The following is a 12,309-nucleotide window of genomic DNA, read 5'->3' on the forward strand; positions in this document are numbered from 1 at the left end:
TTAAGTGCAGTCTTAGATCTGTCATGGTCTTCTTTGTGTCACTCCCTGTACCTCAATTCCAAGACTGCTTGTTGCTGCCAGCTCCTTAGCTGCCTTCTGCTCTGAAAATGGAAAAATTGTCAGGGAAGGGACACTCAGCATCTCTACAGACTTTGTTGCCCTCACCTAGGATCAGGTTACAAATTTCAAATACAAAATACAAACCAAACCCAACAACATGAGGTGTTTGTGTTGGTGCAGTTACCACCTTTGTGCAATGAAACTGGGCAAACTAGAAGTTGGAATAACAGGAAAAAGTTCTTTTCAGGTACTGTCCTCCTCTTGAATAATAGCCATATGGTCCAAAAAGCAGCTGTGTCTCAAGGCACCAAAGCAAGATGCTGAGATTAGAAGAGTAGTTATGTCTCCTCCAGTGAAGGAGAGTGGGGACTCCTCCACAGGATGTGTCACATCTTGGGATACTGTTCCTCAAGTGGGAGCCTAATGGTGGTGCAGGAATCTGGACCTGGGGGATGTCTTTCTTGGGGACACAAATACTGGATCATAAATGGCTTATGATTTAAAAAGGGGAAATTAAACAAAGGCATGGAAGGAATTTTTGTCCTAAGTCTCATGGCAGACTTGAGACCAGAGTTGCAATCCTTTATTTAAGCTCTAAGGAGTTGATATTATTTGCAGATATCTGCATTTCCCTCTGTTTTATGAAAATGCAAACCCTCACTCTTGTCACCTCCCATAGCAGAAAGGACATATGTAGTAATAAGGTGGGCTTATTCCCTACCCTGTGGATATTTCCATGTGTTTGCTTGTACAGATTATCCAGTTCTGGACTTAACTTTCACAGGCCTTTCATCCAATTATTTTCATTTTTCAGGTATGATCCTCATACTTCCATGTACAGATACGTTTATCAAGGTTGATCACAGAATGGTTACCTGTAAGATTCCCCCACAAGAGGTAACTATTATCTAGCAGCCATCTAAGGTGGAAACAAAAGAAACAGCTGATTCATGGCATGATCAAAAATTATATAGAGCTTTTTTTTAGAACGCAGGTTGCAGGGGTGCATGGGGTGAAATGAAAAATGACTCCCCTGAAACGTGAGGCTGGAAGGAAGATGGTTAGTAGCTTTGACAATACCTCTGCAGTGGTTGGCAGGACTTTTGTGAAGTGTTTATTTGAAGGAGTGAAGAGTTAGAGGAACAACATTAATGCTCTGCTGAGGCCAGCTGCCTGCTGAGGCACAGGGAACTTGTCTGGCAAAAGATGATGCAACTTTTCTATGAATGCTTAAATATTTTTTCATTTTCTTCTCACAATTTCTTGCATTTTTCATGTTTTTTTTTAGTTTGCTGGTGGCTTTTTTTACAAATACATTGTTTAGGGGAAGTAGCACAGATCATCCAAGCTGCATGTAATATATAGAATCATAAACGGTCTTTTCTACAAGAAAGGAAGAGGCTAACCATCAGTTATTACTGCAGAAGAAATTGATTCAAATTATGAACTATTGAAACAGTTATTTAGAGGCCATGTACAACATTTTGCCCCAGTTTAAACTTTGGTGATGATGGACAACTGTCTTGAAGTAATTTCTCAGGGGAATGACAAGGAAACCAAAATAAATTCTTAGTTTCCTTGAATTATCAGGACCTTTTCTTCACTATGGGATAAAAAACAATTCCCCTTTCTTGGCAAAGTATGTGTTATTGGATCCTTCTCTAATTTTGTACATTTCTTGAATGCAGGTTCTCACGAAAGATGCTGTTACTACCTAAGTTGATGGGGTGGTGTACTATAGGATCCACAGTGCTGTCAGTGCTGTTGCTAACATCACAGATATCCACTCAACAACCTTGCTCTTGGCACAGACAACCCTGAGAAATGTTCTGGGTACACAGAGTTTGGCTCAGCTGTTGGCTGGTCACGAAGAGATTGCACACAGTATCCAGGTAAATCTATCTGGCTCTCAGAATTCGCTGACAAGCGTGGAGCTGTGTTCTGGGGAGTAGTAAATTAAAAATAATCTCTCTTTGTTTCTTCAACAATGATAACAAAATCTTCCTTTATGTTTTTTTTTCAATTATACATCTCATTGCTTAGAGTCAGAAAGTTATTCTAAAGTTATTCCCCCTGGTTCTTGTAGCAGAGTTATCTCCTATCAAAAAGCAATTAAGATTCTGAAATTATTCAGTGACCTAGAGAAATTGGTTTAGTCTTTGCACAGAGGCAGCTGCAAGCATGAAGCAAGAGGTTTGCTGCTCATGGGAAGCTGTATCTCAAGCAGAGTCTTGATTAAGGCAAGGTTTTATCTGCTGTCATCTAAGAGTACAGAAAAGAGTTGGTTTATGTTTTAAAATGCCATCTGGTTTCTTTTTTTTTATTTATTTGGAAACCAAGGAGGGAACAGAGAAGAAATCCAACACCTGATTTACTGTTTCCAGACAGAGATGAGGCATAGTCAAACCAAAGAGAGACTATAGCCCTCTTCAGCCAGGAGAGTGGCCATGGGCAGAAACAGGGTCATGGTGGTGGCATGGATTGCAGGAGTGCCCAGGAGCTACAGCACAGAAGAGCCTGTCAGTCCTGCAGGGATGTGTTGTCTTTCATCTGTAGTGTACTTTTATGTGCTCTTACGGTGTTGTGCTGTTTAAAGAAGTTATTGTAGTAGAGAGAAGTTTGGTAAGTGCCCACCCAAAGAAAGGATGGGAATCATAATTTAGGAGGCAGTAGAGAAGCCACATGGGAGAAACTGGTGTTGATCAGCAAGTGTTTCATAAGGCTGCAGTACTTGTCATGCACACACCACTTTGGATGCTAGTCCCCCTGGAACGTCCATCTTTCTGTTGGGCAGATTTACACATTTCCTATCCTTCTGTCCAGGCAGCAGTGTACTTCACATGGCTTTCTCTCTGCCAGTACTGTGCCATTTGCAGTGTGTTGTGTGTTTGTCCCTAAGGCTATCCTCAGCAGTGCCACAGAGCAGTGGGGAGTCAGAGTGGCCCGTGTGGATATCAAAGATATCAGGATTCCTGTGGCCATGCAGAGGGCAATGGCAGCTGAAGCAGAGGCTGCTCGAGAGACAAGAGCTAAGGTAAGACCCACAACACTATCTACCCCCAAACTCTCCTTTTCTTGACATAGAACCATAAAATCTTTTAGGTTGGAAAAGACCTTTAAGATAATCAAGGCCAGCCATTAATCCTGCATTTCCCAGTCCACCACTAAACCATGTCCCTAAAAACTACATCTACATGTCCTTTAAATATCTCCAGGACTGGTGACTCCACCACTTTCCTTGGGCATCCTGTTCCAATGCTTGGCAACCCATTTTTTTCTCTAATATCCAATCTAAACCTCCCCTGGGGCAGTTTGAGGCCATTTCCTCTTTTCCTCGTGTTCTAGGCATCCAAGTACCTGTGTGTCTTCTCACTTTAAAGGTGGATTTTTCCCTCTTTGGGCAGTATCACTATGCCATTTCCATTTCTCTTCCTTTGCAGGTGGTGGCAGCAGAAGGAGAAATGAATGCAGCTAAAGCCCTCAGACAGGCCTCCATGGTGCTGGCTGAGTCTCCAGCAGGTCTTCAACTGCGCTACCTGCAAACGTTAACAACCTTGGCAGCAGAGAATAATTCGACCATTGTCTTCCCTCTCCCTATAAATATGCTTGGGAGTTTGGGGCAGAAAAGTGGAGGGGGATAGAGATTTCTATGCTAGCTCCTTGGTCAGAGGTATTTACAGGTTTTCCCAGGAAGCAAAGGGTACCAGATTGCCAGAATTAAAGTAGAAGCATGTTTGGGTCCTCTATTCCAAAAATAAGAGTAAAATTAGTTTAATAATCACACATAGCTCCCACATTATAAGACTGCATTTGCTGAGGTCAGACACAGTTTCAGACTAGACCCAACTCACAGAAAAATGGAAGAAAATATGTAGAATGCAATAAAACACGTAAAATACATGTTAAACCTAATATAAAATTTTAATGATACTTTCACCACATTTTACAGTCTTGTGTGTAACAATTATTTGGTGATTTGTCTACTAAGCAAGAACCTCTGAGCTACTGATGTACTCCACACAGCAGAAGAGTCAGATACTGGTATTTAACCTTAGAGGTATTCTTTCATAAATATTAGCAGAATTACTGGATAATTGGTATGTCAGTGGAACAGCCTATTCTTTATCTTGTATTAGTAGAAATTAGTACTTGTTTTACTGACCTCAGCTGTATTTTGCCACATCGCTGACATTTATATAAGCTCTGTAATAAAAGACAGAATACGTGACCAGGCAGTACAGTCACATTTCCTAAATGTGAAAGCTGGGGCAACCTCCAAGTCCTCTGTTAATTTAACTGTCTTACACTTTCTGTAGGTTCCTTATCCTCCTTTGCAGATGTCATGAAGCAGTGATGCAGATTTTCATAAAATGAGCCTTCTCCACCCTGTCCACACAATGCTTGGCAGCTAAGTGAAGGATGTTGCTAATATCCAAGATCAGCTGACATTAAACTTGAGTTTGCAACCTTGAAAAATAACTGGACTCTTCACAGTGCAGGCACACAGCAATGAGCTGTTTGCTATGAATCTGAAAGCTCTTATGGGGGAGCAGTTCTGGTAGGTGTAGGCAGAAATTAGATGGTATGTGTTGAAGCGTGAGCATTATGAGTGTTAGTATCGCTTCTCTCTCAGCAGCACTGAAACACAGGTAAGCCCATGAATGCCCAGTCACTTTCTAACCCGTGAAGGTTTCTTGCCTTCTTATTTTTTCCTCCTCCCCCCCCCCCCCCAAGAATTAATTAGCTCTGCAAGCACAATGTTTTGTCATTTGACCCTCCACAGGATAACTGCCCTGTTATATAATGGATCAGGGAGACAGAAATTCCTGGTCTCTCTTCACCAGTGTCAGGCACAATAAACACAATAACTAGCAGAGTAACTGTGTTTTTTGTTGTATTACACACACACACACATCTACAAGAGGATACCCCAATCAGAAAAACAGCGATGGAAGCAGCTCTGCCATGTTTCATGTACCCCTTGGATGCACAGGCTTTGCAAGAAGTATTCAAGGAGACAAGCTGCAGTTGCATGGTTGGGATGTGAGGACCAGAGCGATGATTCAGAGGTGGCACAGGCTGTCAGGACTGTTCAGGAAGTCCTGCAGGTGGGCACAGGTTTCCCGGCGCAGGGTGCTGCGGCACTCACTGACGTCTGGAATTTTCTCTACCCAGGCTTGTGCATCAAGGAAGTACTGCATCCTGAGTGCAAGTGGGACAGGTAAAAAAAGGTGAGTCAGTATTCCTGACATGGAGCAATGGGAAAGAATAATCCCTAAAATCATGCATCCCCCACTGAGGCAACTCTGAGATTAGGAGTTATACTACCCGAAAAACTTGCCTGAAACTTTGTTTCACCAGCAGGTTAACTGAGTTTTGAATAGAGTTTGGGAAGCGTCAGTGCCAAGCTGGGGCAAACCTGGACATACTTGTGTTTTGAGTGTGCAGGTAAGCTTGGGCTATGTTTCCATTGGAGTTTTCCAGAGTGGCACAAAAGCCCTCAGTGCACACCAGTGGGACACAGTGAAGGGCAGTATAGTTTCAAGAGAGTATCCCAAAATGTTTCCTAATTTTCTGTGATGAAAATCCATGCAACTTCTGGCATTTTATTACTGGACTGGAGAACACTTCGGAGGTTACATCTTGGCTGGGAGGCCACAGTTTCTAGCAGTCTTCTGCTGAAGCAGGCACCTGACTTAGGTGCTCACTTTGGTGTTGCATAGAGATGGGGATGGAACTTCTTAAGGTTCTAGGAAGTGGTGCTCACAGTTTGATGGAGGTGTCCCTCCTAGAAGCTTTCAGAGGCACTACCTTACTCCAATTCTGTGCAGGGAAATGAAGCATTTAAGATGTCTTCCTCCCTGAATATTTGATAGTGTCAGACTAAATTCCTACTCAGATAAATTTCCTTTTTTTTCATGAAAATGTGACAATGAGAAATGAGAAGAATATACTATTTGCATGCATGATGTAACAATAAGTTTGGGAGATGCTTTTAGCCATGGTCCCACCCATTTCTTTTGCAAACACAGGATCTGTGTTTAAGGCATCTGCAGCAGATGGACTACGTAGTTTTCCCATTTTCTTTTTCTAGCTGTGAGTTTTTAACCCAATGGAGTCAGGGCCAGATTTTGATTCTGAGAAGTGTGGGAACCAGGCTCTGCACAGATACATGAGCTGATAGATTTGGGTGGCTCAGCTGTTCCTCACAGCTACCCTTTTGCCTGTGGAGTGGAACCCTGCATTTTAGCAAATCCATCAGAATCAGTTCCTTAGACATTTGGTCATGCCTTTGCTTTCTGAAGGTATTCTAATGGATTGAGTATCCATCTGGATTTGTGGTCTATGACAGCAGCTGCTGCTGTTCAGAAACCATTGCACTTACTTGTTGTTGCAATCAACTGTTTGCCCATCTTTCCCCATGAGGAGGTACTGTTTGCCAGGCACCATTTTTAACTTGCATGTGGAGCGTGTTAGGAACTGTCGACGGGCACCCACCTGGATGCTTTCATCAGCATCTGTGGCACGAGAAGAGAAAACCCATGAACTTTTCTGATAACAAGTAGAACTGTAGCCCACAGGACACAACCCCTTATGATCATTTTCTCCACTGCAAAGCCAAGGTAATATTTCACTTGGGAATTGCATCTTGACATGGGAATACATGGCCATGCTATAGTAGGATACATTTCCCTTGGCATTACCTGACAAAATGTAAGCCACTTTTCCCTTTGTTGGTTGTCTTGGCCTCCACATTAGTTATTGAAGAAGCTGTTTTGCTATGGACCTTTCAGACCTTATGGACTTTGTTTAAATCTCAGAGATTGAAGGAAAAGTCAAAGAAAATGGCAAACATGCCATCTTCTATTTCAGATTGCTCAGGCTCAGAGTGGTCTTAAAAGCTAGCAAACTAAATTCAAACATCCTCAGGCTCAACAGTGCAGCAGACAGTATTTAAAACTCACTCCCCTTAATACATCTGACCTGAACTTCACTGACGTAGCCTTTACGCTATTCCATCTAAGTCTGATATGTAAGACATGCTCTTGTTGATCTCCATGTTAAAATAACTTATAAAATTTTAGTCTGGATTCTGGCCTAGATTATTATTCATTCAAGAACTGCACTTCCCACTGCAGAGGTGGGCATCCAAGGCAGATGAGTTGGCTGCTCAGGTACTGCAATGACATGAGAGCTTGTAAGATGCTTATTTATCAGACTAACCTCAGGTCATGAAGATACTTTGTTATTTAACTAGAGCAACAGTTTTCAAAGTCCATTGGAGAAAATAGGCAACAACAGCAATATTCTGATTGTTTACTCTCTTTCTAACTATAGTTTGAAATGTCCTGCACAACTATAGTGACAAATTCAACACTAAACCAGCTTAAATTACAAGTAAGGCACCACTGTCTTTCTGCCAGTTAGCAGAAACTTGGGCAGCTCCTGCTGTCTAAGGTATTATATTACAAGCATGGAAAGTCTAGTATTCAAAATAAAACTCTAAAAGTAGACTATTAATGTTAAAATATTCTACTTCAGGATTTTAAAGTTTCAGAGAATTTTGACATAGAGCGCTAATCTATGAAGTTTAGCTTCAAGACCCTTATCTACTTCCTAGTTAACACTTACATTAATTTTACATATGGTACTTGTAGGCCAGGGAGAAGTCAGCCTGTGGTATTGTAACACTGGTTTACATCTGCATTTTTCCAAAGAATGTTACAGTACTGTAGGTTTTCTTATGTAACCCAAGTCCTTTTTGTTGCTCCTATGCTATATGGTGTACTGAATTTTCATTTTGTTCATGGAATGCAAAGATGGATCAGAACTACTTGAGAAAATGATGTTATGCCTTAGGCTCATTTGGCTTAAATTACCAAGGTGTTTTTCGGTTCATATGCTTCACAAATGGCCTAATACAATTCAGACTGCAGTGATCTTAAGGAGCTGAGTTATTACTTTAGCAGGTTATTATGTGATTTTCAATTCTAAATCTCCAATTAAAAAAAAATGAAAATAAAGATAATGTTCCAAAGCATTCAAGCAGAATTTAAGGGAAACAATTATGTCAAGATTTAGAATCTATAATGGGAAATAAAAAAACTGGGGGGTTGGAGGGGAGAAGGAAAAAAATTGGATTCTGTGCTATTCTGCCTGGGCCATAGTATTCTGAAGGACTCATAGGACAGCATAAATATTAGCCATCCAATACACATGCACTAATTCTATTAATAATCCAAGATGTACCCATCTGCAAAATTCCCTTTTGCTGACTCCCAAACATAAATAAGTGTTTCCATCTGTCTTCTGAACCAACCCTCTGTTTCAAGGATATTGAAATGATGACAGGGATTCAGAGAATGAGATTTTATCCTACTAATTCTTACTTACCCTTGGTGATGGCAACAGAGGCCAACCTCACTCAAAACACCCACAGAGAATATGGAAGATAACAACTCTAGTTCAATCACAAGCTGGTTTGAGTGTAACACCTTGGTTTTTTCTTGATCATGCCTTCTACCAGCCTTTCCCAAGCCTTTTGGAAGCATACTGATGCTCAGAAGCTGCATCAGACAGCACAAACCCAAAGGGATTTTAAAGGATGTGGGAATGGCAGAAGACATCTCTTCCCTTCAACTTCACAATCAAAGGATATTTCTCTCAGCTACCAAGAAATAAAATCTTTCCAGTGTTTGCCTGCAAGTTGTGAGTACAAATGCACTGGGACCCAGAGCTCTAAATCCTTTAAATCCTGGAGGTATTCTGAAGAGATTAATGAAACTTTCCTTCAGCATACCATAACCTCCCATAGATAGTATTTTAATCACTAGGTACATAATCATTTCCCTGCATATGGAAAGCCCTGGATATGTCAGATGCTCTCTCTGGACTAATGAAGTGCGGACCTGATTTTCTAACAGGAACTGAAGACTGGGCACAGATCACAAGTTGTGTGCCATAACATAGTGTGAGACATTTCCGCTCCCTTGGGCAAAGGTTGATGGAGTAAGTTAGTTACTCTGTTCCAGATAAGGAAGATTTCAAAACCTTTGAAGTGGCAATCACTGGCTGCCAAACTCAAAACTGGCAACCACATGATACCATAGCAGCTGAAGTCTGAGATGTCAGCTGAGAGCTTCCCCAGAAATTACTTTGAAGAGTATCAGTGTTCACTGATGCTGCTGACAAAGTTCACATGGGGACAGCTGGGATGGCAGGCCTTCAAAAGGACATTTCTAAGAGCTGTACAAATCTTTACAATGCACCCAAAGAAACAGAAAGGTTTCTTTGTTGCTATCATAGTTATTAAATTCAAGTTCTAGTTCTCCTGTCTTTGTTGACTTCAGGCAAGTCATTGTGGACAACTCTTAGCCTGTTCTGCAAGGGTTGCAGTTGCTTAATAATTAATTGACTAATAAGCACTTCAAATATTCATCTAGTATCAAAACAGAGGTCAATGTTTCAGTGGTTATGTCTACAATAGAAAAAAACCTGGTTCTATCAGCAGTCTATAAAGTTAACTAGTCAATGCAGAAGGCCTAATATCCACACTATGCATATTTTTGGAGGGTTCATCTCAGACTAGCTGCAGTTTGGGGCCATGGACTCAATACAGCTGGAGTGTCTCTTCTGGTTTACTTTCATCTGAAAGGATTGAAGCTCATGTGCTCTAGGATTGCACAGTGTGCAATCACGTGCACAATGTGAACCAAAAAAACTACCCTGAGACGAACTGAACAGTGAGGCAGCTGCACCAAATGAGCTTTGCAATAAATCAACCTTCTTGAAAGCCTAGTGTAGAAGTGTATCTGACCCTACTTTCCACAGCAAAAGAAAGCATCTGCATGGCTCATACCAGCTAACATTTAATTAACCTAGTTTTCCTACAGTGAATGAAAGGAGGCCAATATTTTGGTACTTACTGGCTTTGAGGATTCTGTGGATTTTGGCCTCATAGTAATCAAAAACATTCTTCTTTGTACTATTGAGGATCTCCACCTTGTATGCTGCAACAGACAACAACTGTGTGACACCATATGGAAACATGAAATTGCATCCAAAGGCAGACAAATAGATATGCTTTTACCAATGTCTATACAAAGGCCAGTGTACCATCGATTTACAAACCATGGGAGTATGAAAGACAGCAGGATACTAATCCTGTATGCTTAATATGCTTTTAGAAGCTCAGGCATTAAATCAAAGAGCCTCTGGATTTGTATTCCTTTTTTTCTTTTTTTAAAGGAAGTTTTCACTCTTTTTCCTGTCCTTCTGTTAGATACTAACTTATCAAAGCTGCTCAACCAGGTTTCCTTCAGTAGCTCTTCCAACTTTCCATTGAAAGAAGAGGCCAGAAAAGCAAATTAACAAAGGAGAAAATATTCATCTAGCTCTGCACAAGGAGCTGCTGAGCAATGGCATGCCATGTAAAGCCTACTCTTTATCTCCATCCTGTAACATGATGTTGTCCATCCTTCCTTCCTCCATCATTACACTGCAATTTTCTGAGGCCTTTACTTTTCCATTTCACCCTTCCTGATGATCACAATAGCACATGCCTTCATTTCATCTCTTCAGCCACATACAGAAACCCTACTCAATTCAGGAGAGGTCTGGACATATAAAACTAGAAATGTATCCTTATTATATCCTTAAACTATGTTTAAACTAAATTGACGGTGTTCTTTCAAGATTTACCATAATCTGAAGTAGGGTGGTAGCAGACAAATCTAAAGCGTGTGGTTTCTGTTACAGCTTTACTGAAAGTTGATCTTAATCTTGGGCAGGGACCTGGAGTGAAGAAAATAAGTGATACATCTGTCTCTGCAGGCATGGAGATGTAGATAAATATAGTTTACACATACTCATTCACACGTCAATATTACAGAAAATAAAATGGCAGAACAAATTTCTTAGCAGTGTGGTGGAGGGTTTTTAAATTGCATTCAACAATGAAATGAACCTGAATAACTTGGAAATATTTCCATTTGATACTGAACATACTAGAGGATGCATTGTGTCCTGTATCACACATTAGGATAATGGTCCTTTCTTACAGTTCTCATGCTAATGGTTCCTAGAAATAACTATCTGCTTTTAGACCAGCCTATATAGTCATTCCTTACCTTCTGCACACTGGCAAACATTGGCGTGGCAGACCTTGGAAAGCATGGCACTGTGTTTGGGAGCACTGTAGAATATACTGCACTTTCTGTCTGCAAAGAAGAAACAAAACAGCTTGTCTCAGAGAGTTCAGGTGGAAAAGCCTATACAGTAGAAACTACATTTGCAGCCCAGCTTTTCCCTGGTCTGGAGAAAGTGAAGGAGTCAGATGCACATCAGCAGTCCATGAAGACCTATAGCTTAGGCAACTTGCCTTTCAGCTGGACAGCAATTTGGGACTTTTTTGTTCAGTTTATGTAATTTTGATTTGTGCATGTTTTCTTTTGTTGTTTTTAAGCTGTACTCTTCACCCCCTTCCCCCCTTTTTTATGTCCTCTGAAAAGCATCCATCTCACTGATCACCGCACCATTTCCGAAAAAGAAGATAGGATCCCCAATAGTTAGTGGTTTAAACCCAGTGTAAACTGTCTTGGATCCCTCAGTTTAAGCAAAATAGAGATTTGACCTGATTTTCAAATATTGTTTACATAACTGACGAAGAGGGATGATTTGCATTTAACCTTCTTAAAATGGAGAACAAGACTGGCTTTCCCAGCAAGCATAGTACAGAAGTCAAAATTCTAAGGTTGTCTACCTTAGATGCAGAAAATGACAGACTAACCGAAAACAAAATGTGAGTGAAACATGCTTAAAAGCACCATGAGAAACAGGAACTCAGGAAATCTTATTTAAAATCCATGACTGCAAAAGTTTGTATTTTAAGTCCATTTGCAATACTTCTTAGGAAGATCTCTGTTCAGATAACCTTAAGCCATGGTAATGGAAGACAGTATTCAAAGCAGGTTATTTTATCACTAAATTAAATCACATAGTTTCACACACTACATCAAAATCACCTTCCTGTACATTGGTGTTTGTTTTTGAAGGTGTCTCTTTCAAGTATTTATGTATCATTTTTGTGTGCCCTTACCAGGGTTGTAAAAATCATAAAGGATGGCATTTGCTGGCTGAACCAAGCCCATGGGATTGATTTGCTTTGCCCCAAATGATATACAATCTGGGTCTGGTCCACTTGTGAGCTGGAGGAAAAAGGAACAATAGTTTTGATGAGAAAACTAACTC

General features: G+C 40.7%; 2 protein-coding genes across 2 annotated transcripts in view; one reads left to right on the top strand and one right to left on the bottom strand.

Annotated features, from left to right (window-relative positions):
• Positions 1–3,701, top strand: part of LOC103801997 (stomatin-like protein 3) — an 8,431-nt gene extending 4,730 nt beyond the window's left edge. The window contains 4 exon segments of the mRNA XM_009074435.1: positions 875–957; positions 1,749–1,952; positions 2,960–3,094; positions 3,501–3,701. Coding sequence (XP_009072683.1) covers positions 875–957; positions 1,749–1,952; positions 2,960–3,094; positions 3,501–3,701 — 623 coding nt within the window.
• A 1,422-nt stretch (positions 3,702–5,123) lies between these two features.
• LOC103801998 (complement C4-like) overlaps positions 5,124–12,309 on the bottom strand; it is a 47,127-nt gene continuing 39,941 nt past the window's right edge. The window contains exons 36-41 of the mRNA XM_009074436.1: positions 12,158–12,266; positions 11,190–11,279; positions 10,762–10,854; positions 9,987–10,070; positions 6,446–6,578; positions 5,124–5,262 (exon numbers count right to left, since the gene is read on the bottom strand). Coding sequence (XP_009072684.1) covers positions 5,124–5,262; positions 6,446–6,578; positions 9,987–10,070; positions 10,762–10,854; positions 11,190–11,279; positions 12,158–12,266 — 648 coding nt within the window. The remainder of the gene's footprint in view (positions 5,263–6,445; positions 6,579–9,986; positions 10,071–10,761; positions 10,855–11,189; positions 11,280–12,157; positions 12,267–12,309) is intronic.

Source organism: Acanthisitta chloris, unplaced genomic scaffold (genome assembly GCF_000695815.1).
Source record: "Acanthisitta chloris isolate BGI_N310 unplaced genomic scaffold, ASM69581v1 scaffold14765, whole genome shotgun sequence".
Classification (NCBI taxonomy): domain Eukaryota; kingdom Metazoa; phylum Chordata; class Aves; order Passeriformes; family Acanthisittidae; genus Acanthisitta; species Acanthisitta chloris.